Source organism: Sus scrofa, chromosome 9 (assembly GCF_054392235.1).
Source record: "Sus scrofa isolate SSC_HxYL_T2T_F1_AM1 chromosome 9, Sscrofa_HxYL_maternal_Yorkshire_Landrace_v2.0, whole genome shotgun sequence".
NCBI lineage: Eukaryota > Metazoa > Chordata > Mammalia > Artiodactyla > Suidae > Sus > Sus scrofa.
This window is the reverse complement of record NC_139391.1, coordinates 21,963,410-21,990,711: the sequence shown is the minus strand read 5'-3', so window position 1 is coordinate 21,990,711 and position 27,302 is coordinate 21,963,410. Positions and strand designations below refer to the sequence as shown.

Below are 27,302 nucleotides of genomic sequence, written 5' to 3'. Positions count from 1 at the left end.
CAGGTAGCCTTTTACTCAAGTGAAAATTAATGAGTCAGATTCTGTAGCATTTTACATCTGGGGCTCAGTGCAAGTCAGATGGGTGGGGGTCTGCTGGTGGGAGAGGGAATGAGAAAAGACAAGGAGGATGAGGTCAGGCAGTCACTGCTGCTGGATTTAACATCAAGCTTGCAGGCACCCCAGCCAAAAGTTTAAACAAGCAGAATCTGGAGATGGTGCAGTGTAAGATGTGGGAAAAGGGTAACCACGGTGCTGACGGTGATGATGCCGACTTACCTCTACTGAACAGTCACAATGGGGCCAGCGCGATCATCAGTGCCTTGTAAACATTCACTGAATCCCTAAGACAACCCCATGAAGCAGGTAACATTAGCAGCCTCATTTGTGAGTGAGTGAACTGAGAGACAGAGTGGTAAAGCCAATTGCCCAAGGACAGATATCTGGAAAAGGCTTGGCTCTTGCTTTTTTTTTTTTTTTTTTTTTGGCCTTTTGTCTTTTGAGGGCTGCACCGGGGCATATGGAGATTCCCATGCTAAGGTTCTAATTGGAGCTGTAGCCACCGACCTACGCCAGAGCCACAGCAACGCCAGATCGGAGCCGCATCTGTGACCTACACCACAGCTCATGGCAACGCCAGATCTTTAACCCACTGAGGCCAGGGATCGAACCCGCAACCTCATGGTTCCTAGTCAGATTCGTTTCTGATGAGCCACGATGGGAACTCCATGGCTCTTGAATTCTAATGCAAGCAGTCCATGGCCTTCCTCATTGGAAACTGTAAACAGTATGACTACATTTGAAAGGGTGGTAAAGAGTTTGCAGAAATCAACAACAGGTCAGGATTCAGAGAGACATCTGAGAAAGTGCCATTATCGCTGCAATCTGATTTAGGTTGGACATCCTCCTGTTTAACATATTTAACAAACAAAATGATTATTTGTTGCCCCATTTTCTTCTGTTAACCACTTCCCTTACCTCTTTCTCTTTCTGTGGGTCTTAGACTCACTGTCCAGAGCACTCCACTGAGTTACAATCCAGTTAAGGACCAAAGCCACTCTGGCTTGGTCATCAAAGCAAGAACACAGAAGGAAGACATTCTAATGTCTAGGCTAAAATGCCTGCCTAAGGCAGATAAGACGGACTTGAACTTGCTGCAAAGGAAGAGGATATGTTTCCTAAAGGCAGTTTCAGATTCAGTTTGCGTCTTCGTTTTTCTTGGTTGTGATTTTTTTTTTATGATTTCTTTTTATTGTCTTTCTTCAAATGAAGACTCTAAAGTTGTCAATTTCAAAATGTGTGAGATGGTGAAAGTTTCTTTTAAAAGTGATTAGATACAGTTGAAATTCACCGGACATTTCTTAAGCACCTACTTTATGCAAATAGTTAAGTCAAATTTTTAGAATTAAGTGTATTTGGCATCCTAGATAATTGTAACTTGTAAGACAGGTCATCAGAGAAAAGTATTATTTTGACTGAGAAATGAATAATTTCATCATTGCTTCACTAGCAGTTTGCATGGAAGGTTCTTCTTCCTTTTACATTTCCTTTCTGGGTAAAAGCTGTACCTTCAACCTGACTGCCCAACCCTGTGTCGTTCCTGACTCTTCACTTTCCTAAACCATTTTCTCTACTTATTTTACCTTCTGTTTTGCATTCTCAGTGATCTTACCATGGGTCAGGACCTTATCACTTACTGTCTGAACTTCTGACAAAAAATGTCCTGAATCGCTATTACTTTTTTTTTTTTATAATTTTTTTTATTTTCCCACTGTACAGCAAGGGGGTCAGGTTATCCTTACCTGTATACATTACAATTACATTTTTCCCCCACCCTTTCTTCTGTTGCAACATGAGTATCTAGACAAAGTTCTCAATGCTACTCAGCAGGATCTCCTTGTAAATCTATTCTAAGTTGTGTCTGATAAGCCCAAGCTCCAGATCCCTCCCACTCCCTCCCCCTCCCATCAGGCAGCCACAAGTCTTTTCTCCAAGTCCATGATTTTCTCTTCTGAGGAGATGTTCATTTGTGCTGGATATTAGATTCCAGTTATAAGTGATATCATATGGTATTTGTCTTTCTGGCTCATTTCACTCAGGATGAGATTCTCTAGTTCCATCCATGTTGCTGCAAATGGCATGATGTCGATGGACATTTGGGTTGTTTCCACGTCCTGGCTATTGTGAATAGTGCTGCAATGAACAAGCGGGTGCACGTGTCTCTTTTAAGTAGAGTTTTGTCCGGATAGATGCCCAAGAGTGGCATTGTAGGGTCATATGGAAGTTCTATGTATAGATTTCTAAGGTATCTCCAAACTGTTCTCCATAGTGGCTGTACCAGTTTACATTCCCACCAACAGTGCAGGAGGGTTCCCTTTTCTCCACAGCCCCTCCAGCACTTGTTATTTGTGGATTTATGAATGATGGCCATTCTGACTGGTGTGAGGTGATATCTCATGGTAGTTTTGATTTGCATTTCTCTTATAATCAGCGTGAATCGCTATTACTAATGTACACTCTGCCCCAACAGCTACCAGAATGATCATCTGAAAGTACAAATTTGATCACATTACTTACCTTCAAATTAGTAGGTATACATGCCTGAAAACATAAAAGTCAAAAACTCATTCACTTGGCTCACAAAGTCCTTTAAGACCTGGCCCCTGAAGACTTGGTTTTCTCAACCTGAGGTCCAGCCCCAATCTGCCCCAACAATTCCCCCAGTATCCCCCTATCAGTGCTCCTCCAAACACATACGACACATCCTCCCTATGCCAGATGGCGCATGGTTCCCCCAATTCTCCACGCCTCAGCCATTTTTGTTTGGCACACTCCTGCTGTATAATTCTCTCCTTTCTTCTTCTACTAATATGTGCACTCATTTCTCTTCCTTTTACCAAGAAAACATCTTCTTACTCTCCAATTCTTAATCCAAATACAGTGTCTCTTTTATAAATTGTATTTCCCCAGGACTTTCTGGATCTCTTCACGTGGAACTCCCCAAGTTGTACTCTCGTGTTGTTCTGTGTGTCTTTCTCCCTGCTAGACTGGAAGTTTCTTGTAGGCACTGCCTTCTATGTGTTCCTCACCAGCAACTAATACAGTGCCTGTTTTAACAGATTCTCTAATAAATATGTGTTGAGTGGCCAGCAAAAATTCCCTTCTCTAGTCTCCGGTAAAGACCTACTTCCTCCCCTAATGGTGAATCAGCACTAAGTGGTAGTTCATTTTCCAAAAGAGTAAGTCAACTTTTCAAGTCTTGCTCGACCACTGCCTAACAATATAACATTAAATGTATCTCCGTCTCCTTCTGGGCATGTAGGAAGTAAATGATAAGAAGATTTAGATTTAGTGGGTGATAGTGTTATGAGTGAGATGTTTCAGGTGTTTAAGTTTGAGGAAGAGAAATGCTTTAAATGATTAATTAAATGGTTTGGCTCTGCAATAATTGAAGTATGTTTGTGGAGCTATAAAAGACTATGTCTGGATGATTGTGATGAATTGCATCTAAAACACTCCCTTTGTATAATGAATTGATATTCTTGAATGCTGTGATTACAGTGAATTTCATTTACATGTGACGTTAGTGGTCTCATGTTTTGCTACTTGAATTTGACTAAAATGTCTTTGATTAATTGATATAAACTGTTGGATGGTGGGGTAAACTAAGCATTTTTTTTTTTTTCAAAAATCTGTTTCCAGAAATGTTCCTTCGATTTGCATTAGCCCTGCTTGGAAGTGGCCTAGCTACATGCCATCTGGGGCATGCAAGTCGCATCTCTTACAGACCATACCGGAAAAGAGCATGCCTCAGGCATAATCCTGTGTGTTAGCAATTCCTTCTCTTCCCTCCAACTCTGTTCTCTTGGTAAAGACAGAATTGTTGAGGAAGGAATAAACAATGGGAAGATAAGACTATCCTTTTCTTCAACTTCTTGGCTTAGATGAGTTCTCCCCTTTTCTGAGTCATTTAGCCTCCATTTGCCTGGCATCCCTCCCAACCTCCTCCTCCTCATATGCACAAACAAGAAGAAGAGAACAAACATTGGTCAAGCTCCTTGAGTGTGCTCTGTGCTCTGACATAGGCTATTTAATCCATACAGTTTCCAAAAGATGGAATTATTTTTCTAAGATTATACACTTAGCTTGTGACTGAATCCATGACTGCCAGGTTTCTCCTGATCTCCTGGCACTGGGCCTTGTATCCTTCAGCATCTTTAGCTGGAAAAAGAGCTCCTATTGGTCTGTGAAGGGAGAATCAGATATAGAACTTCAACTCCCAGTGATATGCTAAAGAAACTCCCAGAGGAGGTAACACTGAATAGAAAGCTAAGGAGGAGTGTTTGAGTTGCTTAGGTGGGGGAAGAAGTTCCAGCAGGAGATAATAACAGACACAAAGATTCAGAGCTCTTTCAGGGCCCTTCGGGGCCCCTTCCTGTCTCCTAGCTGTCTGTGCTCACCAAGATCAATCCATGGCCTCGGCCTCCTTTCTCCCTGGGGTCTCTTCTTTGGACAACTCAGCCATCATTGTACTTCCAAGTCTCAAGTATTCTTCCCTGAGCTCTAGTTGTGAGAATCCAAATGACAAATGGATAGTTTCATCTTTAAACCTGGCATCATCTCAGCCTTGACACATCCCAAACTCACTCTTTTATGTATATATATAATTATTTGGCAATGGTTTCTTTTTCACGTTTCTGTTAAATGTAACAAGTGCCACTTCCTGCCATCAAAAGTTAGCCATGCTTAATTTGTCCTTGTCCTCAAACACACTTAGCCAGATAGTAGATGCTACTGAGACACCACATGCTATTTGAAATGTTTTTCAAACAGTTTTATCCTCATTTTTTTTTTTTTGTCTTTTTTTTTTTTTTTTTTTTTTTGCTATTTCTTGGGCCGCTCCCGTGGCATATGGAGGTTCCCAGGCTAGGAGTCCAATTGGAGCTGTAGCCACCAGCCTACGCCAGAGCCACAGCAACGCGGGATCCGAGCCACATCTGCAACCTACACCACAGCTCACGGCAACGCCGGATCGTTAACCCACTGAGCAAGGGCAGGGACCGAACCCGCAACCTCATGGTTCCTAGTTGGATTCGTTAACCACTGCGCCACGACAGGAACTCCTATCCTCATTTTTATTTTTACAACTGCTATACAAATCAATTATTTTATCTCTGTACATCTGAATTACTATAATAGTGATAAACTCAGTCCATTTAACCACCTCAAAAACAGTCAGTGCCTCCTCACTTCCCACATCAAAACTATGCTACTAACAATTCAAGGCTCTTCAGAATGTCTTCAGGTTACCTTTCTTACCTTTTCAACCTTATTTCATGCTCCTCCTGAGCTTTAATCTTCTGCATAAATCAAGCTACCTCACACATGGTCCCCAACATGGCTGCTTCTACAGAATTACTTACTGACCATGAAATTAATTCATCCTCACTCATCTTACCTGGTCCAGCTCATGCCATTTATAAAGTCATTACTCACCATCTACCCCACAGAAGTTCTAAATATACACAGCCTATTATTATTGACTTCACCATTCATCTAGACAATTATTCACTGAGAATGTGCTATGTACCATGAATTGTTCTCTCTCTGATGATAAAGTGGTGACGAAAACAAAATCTCAACCCTCCCTAGAACTTCAATTGCAGTTGGAGAGAATAACAATAAAAAGTAAAAAAAAAAAAAAATACATCATATAATACCATTAATTATATGGAATAATGATTATTAAAAGCAAGAAAAAAGGGAAAGAACTAGAGTGAGCTGGATAGGGAATGATTTTGGACATTTTTAGATATGGTGCCATGAACAGCCTCGCTGAATAAGCTGAACAGAGAGCAAAATGAAGTGAGAAAATAAAATACACAAAGACCAGGGAAGTGGAGGGTAAGTGTTCCAGGCAGAGGGAATAGCAAGTGAAAAAAATGTGAGACAGGAGCTAGATGGTTATTTTAGGGGACAAGCAAGGTCCACTGTGGTTGAGAGAATGGTAAGAGAAGAATGTAGCCTGGCACTTGGAGATCAGATTAGGTGAGGTACAGATTTTGTATTTTCTCCTGAATGTGATGGGAAGCTTTGGCAGGTTTGAGCAGTTACACGATGAGGTTAATATGTTAAAGAAATCCCTCTGGTTTCCATAGATACAATAGAAAGTAGAGTGGAAAGAAGGAAGAAATCAGCTAGAAATCCATTCTGACAGACTAGGTGAGAGACTATGATGGTTTCAAGTACAAAGTATAATGATAGGATTTTCATCATTGTTATGTTGTATGTGAAGGAAAGAAAAAAAAAAACTTAAAAGATGAGTCTTAGATTTTCAACCTGCATAAATGGGAGGATTGGGACCTGTGTGATTCAGACTTGGGGAGGAGAGGTTCGAAGTTCTGGAGATGTTAATATGATGCCTGTCAATTGAGCTCAGAGAAGAAATCCAGGATGGACATTAAAACAGAAGGGTTGGGAGAGCCATTCACATTTTGATAATAACACGGCTAAATGAGCAAAAATTGGGGACCAAGGATGGGGAGGTAAAGGGGAGAGAGCCTGATGAAAAAATAAGCTTGGTTTAGGAATTGTTAAATTTGAATTCTAGGAGACACCTAAGGGAACATATCTAAGAAACTGATGGAGAAAAACTGGTCTGAAGATCAAAAGGGTTTAGAGTTTGAGGTACACTTTGGGAGAAGAAAGGGAAGCTCTCTTGGACTAGATAAGGGAAAGTCTGATGAACAGACAAAGAATTCCTGAATATTAGTATTAAGTACATCCCCAGACACAAGGGATAACACAACAGCAAGAAGAATGATCCACATGTGAATGAGTGAGCAATAGAGAAGTCAAACTGGATAGAGTTAAGAGTCATCACCATTGGATGTGGTAACTAGAGGTGGGTTTGGGCTTGAACAAAAACCCACTGAGGTCCCAGCTTTTTGAGGAAGTTCTTTGTATCCCAGAGGCCCAAGCAAAGATGGAAATCATTGTTCATTCATCAGGTAGAACACTCTCACTAACTGGATCCTGATCCACAGAACAAACTTTGACACAGTATACAAATTGCCAAAGTGCAGGCGGGATACCCACAACTGAGAATCCTGTTGGTACTGAGAGTACTGAGACCCATGGCAGCCTCCTCCAAACCTCCGTTTGTGATGGGTCTCAGTTCCTGGCAGCCTCCTAAACCCATTATGCTGTCTAGCCACATGTTCATAAACCGCGAACTGCAGGAGCAGCCAAAGGAGCTTCGGAGCTTGTCAGTCCTGCCTTGAGCACAGCCATCCCAACCAAGGACTGTGCTGACAAGTGCAGATTCCTGAGACGTGTGTGATGAACAAGGCCCCCTAGAGGGCAGCAGAGCCCCGCAGGAGGGGGCAGAAATGCCAAAAGGGGTGAGTGGGCAGCTTCACTAACGGAGACACAAGGGGGCAATACACACCTTTATGGAGAATGGAATCAAAATAAAACCTAGTGAATTAAAGAAAGTAGGTAATACAAGAGGTAGAAAGATCTAAGCTGTACGCCAGACAACAAAGACAAGTTAGCCAGAAAGAGAAGAGTTGAGAAGACATTAGTTACAGGAAAGCAAGGTTCTCTCTTTGGTGATGTTTATGAACCAAACAATAATAATTAATAGGTACTATTTGCTCAGAACCTACTATACATCATGTTGTCTGCTATGCACCAGATGATATTTTAGGCACTGGAGATATTAAGATGAACACAATACCGTCCTTCCCCTAAATAACTCCTTTCTTCTTAGTAGAGTCAGAGATGTAAGCAAATAATGTCAGCAGAGCGTCGTAGGAGGCTTAAGTCTTTGTAGGGGGAACTGCAGGGGCACAGCAAGGGAAATAATTACATGCGAGGAGAAGGGAAAGGCCTCGAAGAAGGATGACGTGTTTGTATGGATCCTGGTTGTGGTGTTTTTTTCTCTGCCCTCAGATTTCTGTAAGTCTTCCCTGAAATAATCCGTCTTTTTTTTTTTTTTTTTTTCCTCTCATTCATTTATTCTTTTATGTAGCACATTTCTTCACTGGGCCCTACCAGGCTCCAGTCACCTTTGTGGGCACGGAGATACAGAAGGTGTCTCTGACCTGGTATTGATCTGAGAGGCACTAAGCTTGGTTCTCCCCCTTCTCTCATCTTTGCACCCTGGCCCTTCTCTAGGGGTGATGGGGAAAGTCAAGCCCTTCTGTTCTAATAGGTCCTGGCTGAGGAGGAAAGGTAACAGAAAAGGAACATGATGTCTTTCTGCTTAACTATTATCGCTTGGGCATTCAACAAACATCGACTGTCTACAACGGGCCAGGCTTCTGCCCCTCGGGCCAGATGAAGTTCACGTTCTATGACAGCATTTTCCATTTCCGTTCTAGGCCCTTTCCATCCTAGCCACCCAAATGATGCTGTGGTTATCTTCACCAGGAATGTAGGCCTCTCTTCTTTATGGCATCTACCTCTATCATCCCCATTAGAGTTGAAGATCCTTGAGCTCACAGGCTGCGAAATGTATTTTCCTAATGCACCTATAGAACCAAGCACTACGCTGCATCTCTAGAAGACGTATAATATGTGTCTGAGTATATTATCCTTGTATTATTTATAATTAGATTGAATTCCAACATGAACATGCATCAGCTATGTGAACTACAGTTCTCTTTTTTAAAAGGTCATCACTACTTTTCCAGGGTTGTAAGGATGTTTGAACAACCTATTAAAAACCCCAACAGTGCCTGGCACGTATGTTTTCTCCTTATGCTTCGTTTCCTATTCTTTGGCATCCCCTTGATTTTTGTAAATTGAGTTTTCTCTTCCCTTTCAGTCATCCCTTTGGCAATTTTGGTTATTTTCTTTAATCTGGTGTTCTGGAGTACAAGCTTTACAGTCCAACCATCCAGATATATGTCTGGCTTTGCCCCCTCCAATCATGTGACTTTGAGCAAGTCACTTAACTGCTCTGTGACCCAGTTTCTTTCTCTATAAAATGAGGATGATAACAGTACCTACCTCCTAGTGTCTTTGTGAAAATAAATAATAAAATTGTGTTGTGAGTTAAGTAGCATTGCTCTCATTAGTCAAAGATAAAATTTTAGAGAAGTTATATAAAAGGCCCCAAATCATACAGCTAGTAAGTGGTATTTGCTAGGAATCAAACGCATGCTGATTCGCTCCAAAGCCAGTGCACTGAATGACCAGGATGTACTGTCTGCCTCAAGCAAACCAAAGCCCAAGGCATTTAGAAAAATTAGTAAATACATCTGCTGTGATAATACATGATTTTAACAGACCACAAGACATTATCCTAAAACCAGGAGAAACAGAATTCCCTTTATTAAAATGATATTATTAAATCAGTGGGATGAAGAAGGAAGCAAAGTGAAAGGTGGCCCCTGGCCATAGACACGTGATTGATTCCTTCAGTCCAGTACAATGGAATAGAGAGAATTCTCCCGAAGCTCATGTAAGAGCACAACTCGGCAGACCCAAGACTTGCAGAGACCACTTCCCTCTCTTTGAATATTCCCTCCACGTCATTTTCAAATCCAGCCTAAATCACCGCAGCCTAAGTCAGGGCACGTGGGAGCAGACAGATCATGTGAACTGGGTCCGAATGGTGGTAAAAATCAAAGATTCATGAACCCACCAGTTTTAATGGAGTTGATACAGGTCATGTCCCAGAGCCGGACCCATGGTTTCATAAGCACCTGGGGTCGTGTGGAGAAACAAGACAGAATGTTTTGTATCAGAACTGTCTGGGAAACACCTGCCTACACACAGAAGCTATCAGAATGACAATTAGGGGAATAACAATCGCGTGCACCTGCTAAGAGCCGGAATTTTATATAAACGATCTTGCTGATCCCCAACACTTCCACTGTGCAGCTAGGGAGTCTGGAACTCAGAAAGCATCAGCAAGTCTCCTAGCATAACACAGCTGGTTTATGGTATCCTTAGGAGAGAGGAGGTAAACTCTGGGAAGCAGGGGTAAATACAACTATGTGAGACTTAAAGTCCATGCAGTTGGGGGGAGGGTGCACTATTTAAGAAAAAGATCCGAAGGGGGAAAAAATGTGAATACAAAAGTAGGAACATAGACTGCCGTGAGTGAGGGGCCCTGATTCTCTGTGAGCTTCAGAGCAAAGCAGCTTCCATAGAGAAACACGGAGGTATGGGCTCCAACCGACCCCAGACGGAGAAAATCAAGCAGCTAAGTGCAAACTGTCATTGGCGTCAGTACTAAAAAAGGGATCAGGCTGCCAATCTTCCAGGGTCCTAAGGTCAGAGAGCAGGGGCAGGGGCTCAAGCCCAGAGATGAGGAAAAAGACGAAAGGGTTTGGAAAATAGCACAGTTGCCTGTGTGCCTTCAGCCATGTAAAGACAGAACTCAGCCCAACAAACGGCCCAGCTGGTGTCTGTAACCAGCACTTTAGTGAGAAACAATGTGCATCGTAGTTAACCCACCCAGTAATCTTGGGCGAGTTACTTAATCCCCTATCTGTGTCCTAGTTCATCCTCCTTTGTAAAACAGGGATAAGAGTGGTACCTAGTTCAAAGGGCTGCTGCAATGATTAAATCAGTACATCTGGGTATACCATGTGTCTGGTTTATTCCAAGTGCTTAGCAAGTACTGGCTCTTACTGTCATTATTATCCAGCTTGGTCTGACTCCAAAGCTTTTCCAGTTTGCAGGCACAAAAATGTTAGGAAAAATTCCTGTTGGGAAACTACTCATCTGTCTTTAGGAAGAATAAATTACTTTGTCTGAAAATTCCTCAACCCTAAGATAGAAACCAGCAATTTTAAATGAATGTCTGCAACGTTTCTTGCAGCTGATCCCATGCTCTGGTCAACACCTTGCTCCTCTCTGAAAAGCTTTCCCTACTGAGGACGTTGTGTAAGCTCGTACAGCATCTCAGAATTAGTTTTAAAACCTGAATCTTCCCGGGTTGCTACTGATTGTGAAACAAACAGCTTTGTCGAAGGAAAGTACACCATGAAAAGGCACAATGACTTAAGATGATTCATATCTGAAAACAAGTTTTCATCATAAGTGGGATTAAAATATATCCTTTGGGAATTCTCTGGAAGCTAAATGAAAGGCTTTACTCAATACAAATTTTAACACATTTCCATAATATTGCTATGCTGTAATTTATGAAACTGTTCTCCAGTGGTTGGTTGGTTCTTGTTTTGTACGTTTTTGCTATTGTCTATATCACTGAAGGGGGAACAACCTCTACACAGAAGCCTTTGAGCTTCTGTTGAATTATTTCTTTAGAATCAGTTCTCCTGAATAGAATTACTGGGTCCATACAGCTGATTCTTTATGCTGTAATTGCTCATGTGCACTGCTTCCCCACCGGCCAACGTCTACCTTCCTTTTATGTTCGAGGGGAGAGCACACTGTGTTCCCTGGCAGCTTCTCAAATACTTTCACAACTTACATTCATTTCTGACATTACTTCCTGAGCCTATTAATCATGCTCAATTTTTGTTTTTAACCTGAAGACTCTGAATGAATCAACTTGACATTTCAAGTCTGGGCAAGCGCTGTTTTTCTGTACGTGGAGACCACGAGATCTGCCGGAACAGGCAGTAAACCACGCTCATCTATTTATTTCTACATAGGCACGCAGAGGGCAGGAGGATGAGACTGAAGTAGAGAATTACTTTGCAATATTGCTTTGTGCTAATGAACTAGATTTGGCCTTACTCTTCCCCTCTGAACCGAAGCTTCACTCATAAGAACTTCGCTTCTGCTTACATCTAGAATTCTCCTTTGATCACTCTGACTTGAGAGGATGTCGTGTGGGCTTTCCTTCAGCTCTCTTTGCAACAGCTCAGAGTTGGTGAAATATTCTCCCGTTTCATCCTGCCTGTCTTCTGCGATCACACAGCATCCCACCTATCAATGCTGATCTTCTTAGCCGTGCCTCTTTCCCAGCCCTCAGATTTGTGGGTATTCCCGTGTGTGCAAACTGCAGCCAAAAGAATGGCAGGGGGCCTGGGGGGTGATTTATTCCGCTTGGCCACTGTGGAGTCAAATTTGACCTTTGAACAAATAAGTTTATAATGTGCTTAAAGCCCAACTCTACTAAGGACACACTGTTGCTCTCACATATGACCTTTTCATTCTCTCAAATGGGTTCTCAGATTATTTAGATAAGGGGTTTTTGCCAACATAAAATGAAGAAAAAAGTGAGGCATTAATAAGGAGCATGGAATTTGGAGCTAAGACATGTGGTTTCGGCCCCATGTCTGTGATTTACCACGGATGAGGCCTGGATGAGACTGTCAAGCTTTCTGAGCCATTGGTTCCTTATCAGAAGGATGAGAATAATAATTACATTAGTTTGGCGAGAGAATTGAATGGTGTAGGAAAAGCTTTCTGCAATATGTTAAATGCTATTCAAATATATCACAGTTCCTCTCCTTACTTTATCACTGTCAGGATCCAAAATTAGGATGGCCCTAAGTGTAATGTGGCCATAAATCTGAAAAATAAAATGCAGTGTGTGCCCTCTGCCTCATACATTTTAAAATAAGAAACCCCGTTTCAGGGGGATAGTTAATGATATCACCTATGGGTAGGTGTCTGAGCCACACTTTGCCTGGAATCCAAAAGCTGAGGTCTAGCTGGTGTTTGAGGAAACAGCATTGGAACAGGGTTGAATGTGCCCAGAGCTGTTAAACAGGTTGTACTGGTACAAAGAAGAGGTAGGGACGATGACTGGAGCAAAGTCAAGATGGAAAACTAAAGGCAGAAACACCCCGTCCATCACCAGGGAGCCCAAGAGAAAGGGAGAACTAAGAATCAATGCCGATTCAAGTATGATGGCACCTGGAAGAGAATTCCAAAACCATCAGTGAGTAGAGCCAGGACCACTTTTACAGGGATCTGTAACTGCCTAGGTAAGAGAGAAGAACCTAGGGACACTAAGCTTTGTCTTCTTGATTTTGTTTTTCTTGACACGTTCTTAGCCTAGTGACATAAAAGGTAACTGAGGAAACTATTTGGCAAATACATGCTGGCCACTGCCAATTCTGCAAACATATGTGACCATAAACTTTATCTAAGTACTTACAAGTGCTAGGACATATAATGGTTTCCACTAGTTAACCAGCTCTGAGTTAAAAGAGGCTAAATCAGTGGCTCAGAGACACTGCCTAGGACCTACATTCTTTTAATCTTCTGTGCCCCCATGTTTTGTTTGTTTGTTTGTTTTTTGAACACTGGTTTAGCTTCTCTAATGCCTGCAGCTTGATTGTAACCCTGTCAGATATCACATCCAGACAACTATCCATAGCAACAAGGAACCATGTTTTCCAGTATTTTCTCTCTCTTTTTTTTTTTTTCGGTCTTTTTGTCTTTTTAGGGTTGCACCCACAGCATATGGAGGTTCCCAGGCTAAGAGTCCAGTTGGAGCTATAAGCCACTGGCCTACACCACAGCCACAGCAACTCAGGATCCAAGCCACTTCTACAGCCTACACCACAGCTCACAGAAACACTGGATCCTTAACCCACTGAGCGAGGCCAGGGATTGAACCTGAGTCCTCATGGATGCTAGTTGGGATCATTAACCATTGAACCATGATGGGAACCCCCCAGTATTTTCTTGATAAAACTAAAAAACTGTTAGAAAACTCCAGAAGACCATCTCTCGTGATCATTGGCTGAAAATAAGTAAAGTGGGTAACCACTATCATCTTAGTCTAATCAAGAGCTACCTCCTGAACATGAGAGGGGGACAGCTTGATATGAAGAATGGGGCTATATGAAAGAGAGGCAAATACTTTTTGGCCATGCCCACCACATGCAGAAATTCCAGTTCCAGGGATCAAACCCATGACACAGTAATGACCTGAGCCAGAGCAGTGACAAATGCCAAATCCTTAACCCACTGAGCCACCAGGGAACTCCAGCAAGCACTTTTTCAAAAACGAGTTATCCTTTATACAACCTCTCATGTTTCACTGCCTGCCAATCATTTTCCCTATTTTTTTTTTATTATTTCATAAGCTTCCTGCCCCGAGTGTTATTTCACTCTTCTGCTTGTGCTTTCATCTCAGAGTCTACCCACTCTACTCTCATTGATGATCACTCCAACTTTGAGATCTAATGTCATTTATTATGAGCTTGCTAATCTTTCCCCCTCCCTACTGAACATTTTCCCATAACCTGGCTCTCTTTTGACACATGCATTCATGCAAGCATTTCTTCAACAAATACAATTACCTGGAATAAGCTCGGCAATGTCCCAGGCACTGGAGAGACTGCAGTGAAGAAAACAGTCTAAAAGCCATGCCTTCACAGAGCTCACATCCTTGTGAAGATTCTACTGGGAAAAACAGAAAGTAAACGAATAGGTAAAATGTCAATTACACTGGATGGGACAAAAGCAGGAAATAGTAGGAAGTTCAGGAAGAGTGAGGTCACAGTTGCATTTTTAAATAGGGTGGTCCTGGCAGACTAGATAGTTGAGACAAGATTTAAAAGAGGTCGGGAGTTCCCGTCGTGGTGCAGTGGTTAACGAATCCGACTAGGAACCATGAGGTTGCGGGTTCGGTCCCTGCCCTTGCTCAGTGGGTTAACCATCCGGCATTGCCGTGAGCTGTGGTGTAGGCTGCAGACGCGGCTCGGATCCCGTGTTGCTGTGGCTCTGGCGTAGGCCGGTGGCTGCAGCTCCGATTGAACCCCTAGCCTGGGAACCTCCATATGCCACGGGAGCGGCCCAAGAAATGGCAAAAAGACAAAAAAATAAAAAGTAAAAGAGGTCGTCTCTCAGGATACCTGGGGGGAAAGCATTGAAGGCAGAGGAAATGGCCAAAGCAAAGGCACTTTTGGAGGGAGGATGCCTGGTGTCTTCATGCAGAACAAAGCAGGCAAGGGGGAGAGGGGAAGTCAGTTATGGGATCAGAGGAGTAACAGAGGGAGAAGACTGTACAGGACTTTGTAAACCATTCGAAGAAATATAGACTTTACTCAGGGAGATCAGTAACTAGCTAAGAGTTCTGAGCAGAGAAGTGATATGAAAAGATTTTTGTTTTGACGCGATTATTCTGGTTGCGGTGTGGAGACTGGACTGGGTTGGGTTTGGGGGAGGGGGACATTAGTAAGGACAGAGGCAGGACCAGTTCGGGAAGATATTCTACCGTTGGCAGTGAAAGACGATGGTGGCTGGGACCAGGGTAGTAAACCAGGGAGATGGGAAGGAATGGTCAGCTTCTGGGTATGTTTTGAAGATGAAGCCTGCCGTATATGGCGACTGGTTAATTATGAAGTGCAAGGACAAAAAAAGTGAGTTTTTTCTTCCTTCCCAAAATCATTTTATCTCAAAACTTTAGTTATTCCCTTTCCCCAAAGACCTTTAATTTTTTCTCTCTTCCTTCACCTCTTGACCAAAGTCTACAAAGTTGCTTCAGTTTCCATTTATTAAAAACAAAACAAAAACCAAGCAAAGCAGGAGTTCCTGTCATGGCGTGGCGGTAATGAACCCAACTAGGATCCATGAGGATGCGGGTTTGATCCCCAGCCTCACTCAGTGGGTTAAGGATCCGGTGTTGCTGTGAGCTGGGGTGGAGGGTGCAGACACAGCTGGGATCCCCCATTGCTGTGGCTGTGGTGGGGGCCAGCAGCTGTAGCTCCTGTTCAACGCCTAGCCTGAGAACTTCCATATGCCACAGATGCAGCCCTAAAAAAGAAAAAAAAAAAAGAAAAGAAAAAAAAAAAAAAAAACAAGCAAAGCAAGCAACAACAAAAATGCCAACAAAGCCCTTTGGAGATTTGATAACCATTCAAGTTACCTTTCCTTCTTATTCATCCACATATGTATTCACAAGTTTTATTCACTCTGATAATTTTAATTCTCTAGTTTTCCAGGTTTATGCTTAATCTCAGACTCAAAACCCTGCCTTCCTGACAGCAATTTTGGTGTGAAAAGCCCTTACTGAGTTTTCTGTAACATTCAAACTGATTTATTCTATAACTACTTCAATAATTTTTTCTTTTTCTGAATTAATTGGCAAAAAAAAATTCTTCCCTTCCATACCATTTCTCTCTGCTCATACCACACCTCTATTTTGAATGACAGCAAAGAGGAAAAAGAGGATTTAAATGTACTTTGTAAATGGGATGCATTTATAATGGTTTAAATGGGAGATTTCCTTAAAGAATACTTATTAACTCCCCAACCCTTCTTTCCTGCCCCATTAGTGTCTTCTCCATATTGAATGTACACAGAAAATGTACACATGAAATTGCCAATATTTTCCATCTTCCTTTCATTGACTTCTTTTTTTTTTTTTTTGTCTTTTGTCTTTTTGTTGTTGTTGTTGTTGTTGTTGCTATTTCTTGGGCCGCTCCCACGGCATATGGAGGTTCCCAGGCTAGGGGTTGAATCGGAGCTGCAGCCACCGGCCTACGCCAGAGCCACAGCAACGCGGGATCCGAGCCGCATCTGCAACCTACACCACAGCTCACGGCAACGCCGGATCGTTAACCCACTGAGCAAGGGCAGGGACCGAACCCACAACCTCATGGTTCCTAGTCGGATTCGTTAACCACTGCGCCACGACGGGAACTCCTCATTGACTTCTAAGAGACACTATGTTGGGGTTTTCTCTAAATATTTTAAAGGATGATCAAGTGAAATACGTGTACAATGGTTTCTACACATGAGAACACATCTCCCTGTGGTGTTCACGAAGCTGAGTGAATGATACCTAGCGTGGGAGAAGAAAATGAGCTGAGTGCTGCTAAGAGTTCGGAAGAATTAGCTCAGTGCTCCTTCAACCATACACTCAGAGAATTTGCAATATCTATCAGAAAATACCGCTCCAAATGTGCCATGGGCTCTCTACTCAGAACAGCACCAGCATCATGAGCCTCTTCTCTCATGGAAGGGAGAAAATTGGGGGGCTTGGCATAAGGGAAGGTGAGAGAATTCACCAATGCAGTCTTCCTAGCATCTCAGAAATAGCATCCGGCTGGGAAATTCCACTTACAGATAGTGGACCTTTGTTTCACCTACCGAACTCTTCCCTTCCAAAGAACCACTTGAAGGCCCTGTCTATAATCCCAATCCGAGGATAAGGACCCTCCTTCATTGTCAGCCTCTTCAGTGAAGACTCCCTTTGCTGTACTTTCTCTCACTTAAAGCCTGGTTCTCTGCTAAGGCCATCCCTTCCCTGCAGCCTCTCATAAAGTTACTCTTCCTTCCATATCACACATGCCTCAGGACACAGAGTTGAAAGTCAGCAACTCCATGCTGCTTCCAGACACATTCCACCTCTCGTGTGGAAATGAAAAAGCAAAAACAAACAAACAAAAAAAAAAAAAAGCCTTCTTTGAGGCTCTTCACATCTAGTTATCTCTGCACCTTTTACCTTTGTTTAAAGTTACTATTTACTGCCACCTTCTAAGTAAAGAATTTCTGTGTGCCCCAAGGTCTGCTATCATCCTGGGGTTACTTTTAGTGCCTAGATCAAGGAAGGGCAAACCACCGCCATGGGCTCATTTTCCAACTGTAATGATTAAACACTCATGCATCTAGAATTATCTTTTTCGCCGTCCCATCTCTGGTAAGCATTACCTGAATCTCCCTCACTGAAGGAGTTCTTCTTTCTTTGGGGGGGGTGGGGGCAGGGAGGGCACTCTCAAGGCACACAGAAGTTCCGGGGCCAGACATTGAACTCACGCCACTGCAGTGACAACGCTGGATCCTTAATCACTAGGCCACCAGGGAACTCCATGGAGTCCTTATTTCTAATATCAAACTCCTTTCCTCCCAGCTTCAGGCCTCATCCCCACAATACCACTATTTCACTTAATATACACATTTTTCTTTGAATTTTCTCATTCTACTCTAACTCCTCATCTCATTCTGGACTCATTTATCCATTCTGGACCACACAGCCTGCATAGAAATTTCACTAATCCACTGTCTAGTAGGTATTGGTAGAGATGGGGGAAAGGGAGTGAGGAAATGGAATTTTTCATTCAAATCCTTGTGAAGAAATTACATTTACTCTCCGATCCTGAGTGATTACCCTCATATCTGTTAAATTCACCAGATGAACATGGGCTCTCATAGAAGTGAGGAAAGCAGTGGACAAAAGAGGTACAAAAGGAATTTGTTTTAAAAATCTTCACACAAGGCAACTGAAGCTAATTTCAGGAAGAAAAAAAATCATTCTTAAATCTATTAAAAGGATTGTGACAGGTTTTCATGCCAAGGTTATGGCCCAGAAACAGAAGTGTCAAAGTTATATTTAGCAAAGATGTAGAAGTGTAAAGACCATAAAACACACACACACACACACACACACACACACACATATAGATATATAGATATATATAGATATATATAGATATATAGATATATATATATATATATATAAAGACCCCTGAATTCAGTATCTGGAATATAGTAGGTACTCAGAAAGTGTTCTGAGGGAATGACTTAAATGAACAGTGTTACAGAATTTTTTGAACAGAAGAATGAGCAAGTCTGTAATTACAGTAATTCCCTTTCCTCCATCAATCCATAATGGACCCGCTTTCTGTGGGCACTTTCAACCATGCTTGTGGCATCTGCAATTGTCTATACACTGACAACTCCCTAGAACATGGCATTTCCCGAACTTCCAGCCTCTTAAACCCATGTGTCTACTGAATTTGTCCACTTGTATGTACCACCAGCATCTCAAGCCTCCTATTCCAAAATGAAGATTTTACTTCTTTCTCCAAATATACTCCTTTTTTTTTTTTTTTTTTTTTTTTTGGTCTTTTTGCCTTTCCTAGCATGGAGTTTCCCAGGCTGGGGGTCTAATCAGAGCTGTAGCCACCAGTCTACGCCAGAGCCACAGCAACGACGGATCCAAGCCGCATCTGCAACCTACACCACAGCCCACAGCAATGCCGGATCCTCAACTCACTAAGCAAGGCCAGGGATCGAACCCACAACCTCATGGTTCCCAGTCGGATTCGTTAACCACTGCCCCATGACGCGAACTCCAACTTATGTTTTATTAACTTAGGTTTTTTTAGGTTATATCAATTTACCTCACATAAGAACAGCATATTTCAGGCCTACAATTTCCATTTAATATCAACAAACATAATCTGAACAGAAAACTCAAAGCAAACCATATAGCATTATATGTAAAATGTGCAAATAGACTTTAAAGTGCAAGTTATTCTACAGCATTTGCAAGGCAGAACTTAACGTAAATTAAGGAATCTATCTCAGCTAACTAACTTAATAATCCTTTGCATGCAGAACAAACGCAAAGGGACAAGGCACAATTTAGTGTTGGTGCTCGAGTGTGTAACACACACCCTCAGATTATTTGAAGATATTAATAACATGATGTTTGTAATGAAACATTACACCAATACCATATGTGTGGCCAAAACTTGGTTAAATGAACTACCCAAGGTAGTAACTAAGGTTGCCTTCCTCTCTTCTCTTTTAAACTCTTCAATAAATCCTACTCATTTTACCTCCAATATATTTTTGAAACTCTTCTCTAGTTTTCATCCATAGCATCACGACCCCATCATGTCATCATCTTTCACACGAACTATGGCAACAGAAGGCACTAGTTTTGTTCCCTCAAGTCCACAGTATTTTATCTAAATGTCAACTCTGACCAGATTTTTTTTTTTATCCTGAAGATCTTATAGTGGAATCTCACAACCTACAGTCTAAAGTCATCCATGAGTTATCTTTTATATCCCTCTCCATCTGCATCAGGCATTTTACCTGGTCTTATTTTACACTTGATTTCAGCAAAAAAAAAAATAATACCAAGCACTGTTTCACCATGCTGCTAAGCCTTGCCCCATGTTTGCTCTTGATTTTTCTTGATTTTGCTTCTGCCTGCCTGTCTTTTCACACTGCATTCCTACTTATCTTTCAAGATTTCCTCTAGGATCATATCCCACTGATGTTTTTCCTGCCATTCTAGCATGGGTTAGGAGTCTTTCTTGCGTGCGTTTCTATAATAAAACTTCTCACATTGTTTAAAAATGATGCGCTTATATTTCATCCTCCCCCTCCAGACTGTGAACTTATCCATGGCACAGAGTCCCCCACAGGCTCCTTATCACAGTGCCCTGCACCTGGAATATTTAAATGGTTGGAATGCTGTAAATTGAACATATGTAGTCCATACATAGGAACTCAAATGAGGGAACACAATTTAAAGTCCTACACTAGACCCTCCACTGGCTATTTTAGAAACTTATTTGCAAAATGGGGCCAAGGAGAGAAAAGGTAAATAGTAAGCCTTATACTTTTGTTTCTAAAATTACTGATGCTGTTACTCATAGGGAAGCTGAATGGAAATAAGATGAGCTATGGAATCAGAGAGGTATATTTTCTAATCCTGGATTCGCCACTCGTGACCGGTGTGAACTTGGGCTTACTGATGCCGACCCTTGAGGCCTGCCTCTTTGGAATGAGGACAACAGCCCCCACTTTGCAGGGCACGTTAAAGAACTGAGACTGGTACACCAAAAAGAACGTGGCACATTCAATATCCTATTATGTTTATTAGTTCTATTCTGACTTTGAACAAAATAATAAATAAAAATTCCAACTTCAAATAAAATTTTATTTGAAAATATGAAAATGTGGTCTATTTACAAATCTGATAAACAGAGTTAAACTATAAGTACAGGAAGAAAGGTCCCATCCAAAAACAACTGGTAGATGACTTTTTCACCTTACTCTGAATCCAAGAACTACGTGAAAGCTCCAAAAAGCCTCATGTATCTCTGTTTTAACTGGAATAAGCTGGGATTTTTATTTTTTTATTTTTTGTAAAATCCTTTCCCTGAAAGGATAAGGTTATGACAGACCAGGGTGTTTAGGATCAAGTTCATAAGCAGGGGCACCTGGCAGAGAGAGAGAGAGGGAGAGAGAGAGAGAGAGAGAGAGGGAGAGAGAGGGAGAGAGAGAGAGAGAAAGAGAGAGTGTGTGTACATGAGAGACAGTCGAGTTTTTGAGCACAAAGCATGGACATGCCCTAAATTATCTATGAAAAGATGTAAATGAACTGAAGATTATCCTAACAGAAGACACTCAAAAATACTTTAAGGACCCCTTCATAAGGAACCATGAATAATTCCATCATTCTATTCATATTTTAATAATTTAATAGTTAATCATCAATAAGTATTAATATTTAACAATTAGTAATTTAATTAATGTCATTTTAATTTAAGCTATAGAGCAGCATTCTGGTTGTGCAACCCGGTTCACAAATACGCACAAAATACGGTCTGTTGAAATGTGGAATGGCATTCAGCGATTGGTCCTTCACAAGGGATCCTCTTTTAAGGTTTTCTTCGGCAACATAAAGGCTGCTCCATCTGGTTTGCTGTGATGCTTTACCTTCTCTAAGGAAGTCTTTCAGTCCTTTTCCTCTCTTCTTTATGGCCCAGACTTAAGGTTGTTGTGCGTACACTGTCTTCTCCCCTTCCTTCTCCCATGAGATTGTGAGCTCTGTGGGGCAGGACCTGTGGGTTGTTTGTCTCTACTTCCCTAGGACACAGCCCATGGCCTAGAAATTAATAGATGTTCAACTAATATCTACTGAAGAAGGTCATCCATTCCATCCATTTTGCTAGATTTCACGAGCTATTTCTAGTTCACTCACATACTAACTACTCTTAATATCTTGGAAGAGAAAAAAGTGAAGAGGAAGGCTTTTATCCTGGGACAAATAATGATTTTAATTTTGTTAAAATTAAAAAATTAAAATTAAATCATTTTGTTTGATCTAATGTTAATCTTGAGATAGTAGAGAAAGAAACGTGTCTAAAAAGTGACTATAACAAGAGGAAGCAAGTCTTCTGAGAGTCACTTTATCACTGCCTGCTGACTACCAGAACACGGATGAAGTGGCACAGATCAGGCTCCAGCTTTAGAAGGGAAAAAGGTGATAAAGGTAATAAACCTTAAGTCGTGGGTCTCTGCAAGCTATACTATTATTCTCTACTGACCAGGCTTGTGATTTGGGTCAAGTCCGTGAAGTCTCAGTTTCCTCATTTGGCAAATGGGGATAACAGTGCCTCTTTACCCCCTACACTTCACCTGATGAATTAAAAAAGATACTATTTCTGTGACAGTATGTTGCTTCTGAAAACTGTCACACAATTATAAGGGCTCACATTGATGCACCATGTAGCAGACAAATGTTGGGAATCTCCTAACTTATTTTAAATGAAACATCTAGTACCCTTCAGGTGCAGTGAACTGCCAACTCTGATATAGACGCTGCTTGGGCCACCCTCTACAATGCAGGTGGCCCAATACTGACTGCCACACCTCAACCTCATGGTTATATAAACTTCTTACATCCAAGGAACATCTCTTTTCCCTTTTGGCATCACCAATCTCTAATATGCTCAGACATAGTACCACTCAATGAAAGTTCATTAATGATAAGAAAGAGTTTTTTTTTTTTTGTCTTTTCTAGGGCCACACCCACTGCATATGGAGGTTCCCAGGCTAGGGGTCTAATCAGAGCTACAGCTGCCATCCTGCACCAGAGCCACAACAACACGGGATCCGAGCCGTGCCTGCAACCTACACCACAGCTCACAGCAATGCCAGATCCTTAACCCACTGAGCGAGGCCACGGATCAAACCCAAAACCTCATGGTTCCTAGTTGGATTCGTTAACCACTGAGCCATGACAAGAACTCCAAGAAAGATGTGTTAAACTAGCAGGTGACACTATAATGGCTAACACTGGGGGTTCTAAACTTAGATTGCTATGTTCAAAATATTTGATCCTTACAATCTTAGGTTTCTGCTTCAGTAAAATGGGTATAACACAACAGAGGCTCTCCCATGAGTTGTTGCCAAGATTAAATTTAGGTAAAATTCTAGCACCATGTCTGGTACACGGTAAACACTAAATAAAGTCTAAATTACTGATATTCATCTTTTTCTTGGATGCTATGAATTACATTCCTTTTACCATTGTGCTCAATAGACAACATAAAGAGGTGGGTCATCTGTGGCTCAAACGAGAAGTAACAAAACTGCCCCCAGCATTATCCATATAGCATCACGACCACCTGCAGCATCACAGGTCAGCCACTGCAGTGACAGCGGGAGCCCTGTCTGGGCGCAGGGCCACCCTCCGCCGTCCCCACGCTTCCTCAGCCTGGCCAGTTAAGCACCCAATCACATCTTTCTGTTTGCTCCTGTCCTTGTTCATGCTTACCAGGTACAAAGACAGGAGACTGGCCCAGCACAAGTCGGAAATAGAGTGTTTCACACCCAAAGGGAGTATGGGGAATGGTGGGCGAGCAACAATGAGCAGGTAAGCAAACCGTGAGTGGCCTGAGGTGGTGTGAACTAAATGTACGCAAGCTACAGGAACAGGTGGCTCCCTGGTCTGGGCCCTCACTCAACTGTGCCTCCCATGGGGTGTGCCCAACCCGGGCCACGGCTGGGTTTCTACGTGTGTTTGATTTGCAAAACCCATGCCATCCTCATGGGAAGTGAAGGGAGCCTCCTGTCCCAGATGCTGCTGTTCCCCAGGGTTGTGCGCTTTGCATGTCTGAAGCCTTAGCTCACAGTCAGTGCCCCTGTGGATTTTAACTTACTGGTCAAACGTTTCTGTGGAGTTTGCAAAGTGGAAGAGATTGGAGGAAAATCACATTTCAGGACTATCCAATCGCTTGACAAAAATAAATGCCAAAAGCCTAGGACTGGTTTAGAGGGAAGGACTGCAATTGAGGGAAGACTCCAGCCTTGATCCCAGACAAGCCTGGGAATTAATCTGACTTACTTTGAATGTAATGTCATGTCTCAGCCAAGCGCAAATGCCAGGCCGAACGAGTGAACTGTAGAGGCCAGAGGCTTTTCATAAACGGAAATCAGGGAAGCTAGTCCTCCTCTAGCTACCGTAGCTTTGCAGCTCCCTTCCTTCTCTGTGTTTGGTGGTGAACACCCCCTGTCGCTGCGCTGTGCATGTTTCTTCATACCAGGCACCCCCAACCGAGCTGTGCCCAGGAAACTGGGTTAGTTGTTGGAACTGTAAGCATCGACTGAGCTGTGTTGCATGAATAAACGTGCTTTATTGCATGGGATTGGGTTTCAAGAAGACAGCACTGGAGAAAAAAGACTGCCAAGATTGGCATTAGGTGGTTCCAGAAGGCTAGAGGAGCCCAGAGTTGGGAAATCAACCCCCACGAACTAACTCCCCACCCCCAATTTGCTGGGGCGTTTCCCCTTCCACCTGTGGTTCAGAGATGTGGAAGCGGAGACCTTACGAACAAGCCTGGATTAAAGGAAAGGGGAAATGCATAAAGTACAGTGTGCACGCAGTGTGTGCCTGTGCTGAGAGCAGAGCCTGAGACCCGGCTGCAGAGCGAGAAGAGAATCGAATCCTGTTGAACTTTCACCCGGCAGGAGTGGGTTCCTGCCGGTTTTCAAAACAATGTGTAGCTTTCTCCAAGGATAGTTTATAACTTCTAGGGGGCAGGAGTAGGAGAGACATTCACATTGTAGTCTGTGGTGATGCCCTGAACTGTTCAGCGTGTAGCCTGAGCCATCATTCACAGTGGCCTTGGTCTAGAGCTTGGCCGACTTGGTCCATGGCTCCCAGAGACAAGGCAGTGAGAGCAGGTATACATGTGTAGGCACATACATGTGCACACTGGTGTATCTGATGGCCTTATGCCTACAGTCCCTTCATGCAGCTATCTTGGGATCTCAGTGTACCTGGAAAAGCCTTAATAGATCATTGAGGAGCCCCCATAGACTGCTCCTGGGGCTCCTGATTTCCTTCCATTCAGGTACAACAAAGTGGCACAATTCTTTTACTTGAAAGTCAATCAAACAGCATCAGAGATGGCAGGACAAGGTGAAAATGACTGCATCGAATGAGCACAGGGACTATGTCCAAAATGACTTCAGATTTGAGGCAAACCTAGGACTAGGTTTAGGACTGGAGTTCCCAAACCTAGCAAACCCAGCTTCCTGTCAAACATCCTGAGACAAAATCTTGGGCAATACAACCTAGGCATCTGTAGTATAATAGGTCTCCAGGGTCATTCAGACTTAGTCCATAAACCAGAATTTCAGAATGATCCATCTGCCTAAGAGATGACATGGAGCTCTTTGTGGCAAACATTAGGTCTCAATTCTGTCACACAGTGTTCTTGACAGTGTTTCGTCAATGCTTGGAACTCTCAGATCTGAACAGCCCAGCAATTAGATTTGCTTAAGGCAGTCTGGATTGGAAATAGGGCAAGAGGAGACAGGAGACAGTGAGTAAGAGGACCCCAGAGCAAACAGCCCAAGCCTCCCTGGCACAGGTCCAGTCCTCAAAGGTAGCCACTCAATGTGTCTACACTGGGAATGGTCTGTTTCCCTACAACAGTAAGATACCATTTAGCCTTTGTTTCCCCACTTGTCTGGATATCGCCAAGGTAATGGCAAGGCTAATTACACTCCTATGTCCTGGTATGGCCAAGGGGAACAGTGTACCCCGCAATAAAGACAGTTCCGTGGAACAAACACCTGTCCCAAGGACAAGCGAAGGGAAGTAAGAACAAATGATCTTCCCTTCCTACATTTTCTCCCTTCCCATTTCTTTAGCATCAAGTGAAAAACTGAGAGAGAGAGAAAGAACATATGGGGGAAGGAGTCCTTAACATTTGTTCCTACAAATACACACACACACACAACGACACTTCTCCAGCAGAAATAAGCTTAAAATGAATATTAAGAGAAAGATATTAAGATACCAGAGCAGTGACAAGTGCAGTGTAAACTATGTCTCAATAAGGGGTTTGAGTAGTTAATCCCAATTAGCTTCCCCCAGAACTGGATGGAAGGGCTGGGGAAAGAACACCTGTATGAGACTTCATGGATAATTTTAGTATCAGCTGCGAAGGTCCTCTTTCTTATCCACTCCTACTCCTCCCTACAGTTGCTCCCAGGGTCCTAGTTAAGCATCCCCTTGACTCTGCAAACCTCTGGGCTGGTTCTGCAGCCACGGAAGAGCTAAGGGAAGCTCAAATGGTTACAGAAAACCAGGCATGTGGCGCTGCATCTCACTTGCCCGTGTTTTCGACAATAAAACTACAGAACGGACAGGACCGTATGAGCTCACACCAGGGGAGATTCTTCCCGAGCCACACTGCCCAGCAGGAGAGAAGGGGTTAGACCATGCACGCAGTCACAGCACATCAGAACACCAGGACCTTATCTGCCTTAGAGACACTGGCACACCTCCCCCCTCTGATCACCCACCCTCAGATCTAGAAAGGACAGGAACACTGTGTGTACCCATAACACTCTGGCTCCCTCAAATAGTATGTTGCTATTTTCCCTTTATGTGAACCTTATTTTTCTTTCTGTCTGATGATAGCATAACTTATCATATTTTCACAGTGGACAGTCTAAGTGTGTTTCAGAGCAGAGCCCTCCTGATTGCAGAAGTGAAATAGAGTCCTACACAGGGAGGGACCGGAAATTCTCTAAATGCTGTTACCCTGGGAGTTTAGAGCCACACTGTGCAACCTCAGGAATGGCTAAAAACCTCACCAATGAATGCTACCGTCACCTGTCTCAGCAGGGGGATCCCAGCCCAGTGCTCCTTGGAGACTGCATTCTGATGTGCTCAAGGAGAGGCACAGACATTCCGAGCCTCCCAGTGTCTCTTTGAGAAAGGGCCCCCTTAATTAAATGAAAAAGATAGATCCATTGTCCCCATGAGCACTTAAAAGGAGGGTGGCATGGGGTAATTTTTACTGTTGCTACATCACTATATCAATTACGTGAAAGATCAAGCCCCAATCAGTTGAGAAACTGATTTTCACCTAGTAGACACAGCATTTAATTTCAGCGGATGTAAATGTTTAACACCTTAGAGAATCTAGAAACAGTGTCACAATAGTCATTATTAAATTAGTGAGAAATCCAAATGTGACAGTAACCCCAAAATGTGATGTCTGTGTTAAGATTCTTTTGCCTTTCATTTATGCAATCATTTCTTCCTTTCTGCAATGCTCATTTATTAAGCAACCTCTATGAGCCAAGCACTTACAAGAGTCTAGAAATAAATAGACAACAAGTCATGACTAATGTCCTTGAAAATCAATTGTCTACTGAGGAAGAGAGTCAGAAAAACAGATCAATCACTGCAATGTAATATGGAACCCCTCTCCCACTGAACAATTATGTAGCAGATTAACTCATTTAATATCATAAACAATAACCTACGCCAGTGCAAAGAGAATTAAAGGAAATAGAAGCTA

At 42.6% G+C, this 27,302-nt stretch overlaps 2 protein-coding genes across 10 annotated transcripts in view; one reads left to right on the top strand and one right to left on the bottom strand.

The window, feature by feature from the left end:
• The window catches only part of LOC102160855 (uncharacterized), a 393,443-nt gene that overhangs the window by 178,046 nt on the left and 188,095 nt on the right, over positions 1-27,302 (bottom strand). For 3 of the 5 annotated variants that reach the window (XR_014814881.1, XR_014814879.1, XR_014814882.1), the window contains one exon: positions 14,247-14,346. Coding sequence is in view for 1 of the 5 variants with exons in the window: in XM_084975645.1 (XP_084831771.1) it covers positions 14,247-14,314 (68 nt within the window). In the remaining 4 variants the exon portion in view is untranslated. Of the gene's footprint in view, positions 1-1,735; positions 4,242-14,246; positions 16,302-16,602; positions 17,350-27,302 lie in introns of those variants that run through there. The other 2 variants (XM_084975645.1, XR_014814880.1) reach the window with 2 other exon arrangements.
• GRM5 (glutamate metabotropic receptor 5) overlaps positions 1-27,302 on the top strand; it is a 523,795-nt gene that overhangs the window by 483,091 nt on the left and 13,402 nt on the right. For 3 of the 5 annotated variants that reach the window (XM_021102328.2, XM_021102327.2, XM_021102329.2), the window contains exon 9: positions 23,258-23,353. The exons of the other annotated variants lie outside the window; for them this stretch is intronic. In XM_021102328.2, coding sequence (XP_020957987.1) covers positions 23,258-23,353 — 96 coding nt within the window. The remainder of the gene's footprint in view (positions 1-23,257; positions 23,354-27,302) is intronic. 5 annotated transcript variants of the gene reach the window in all.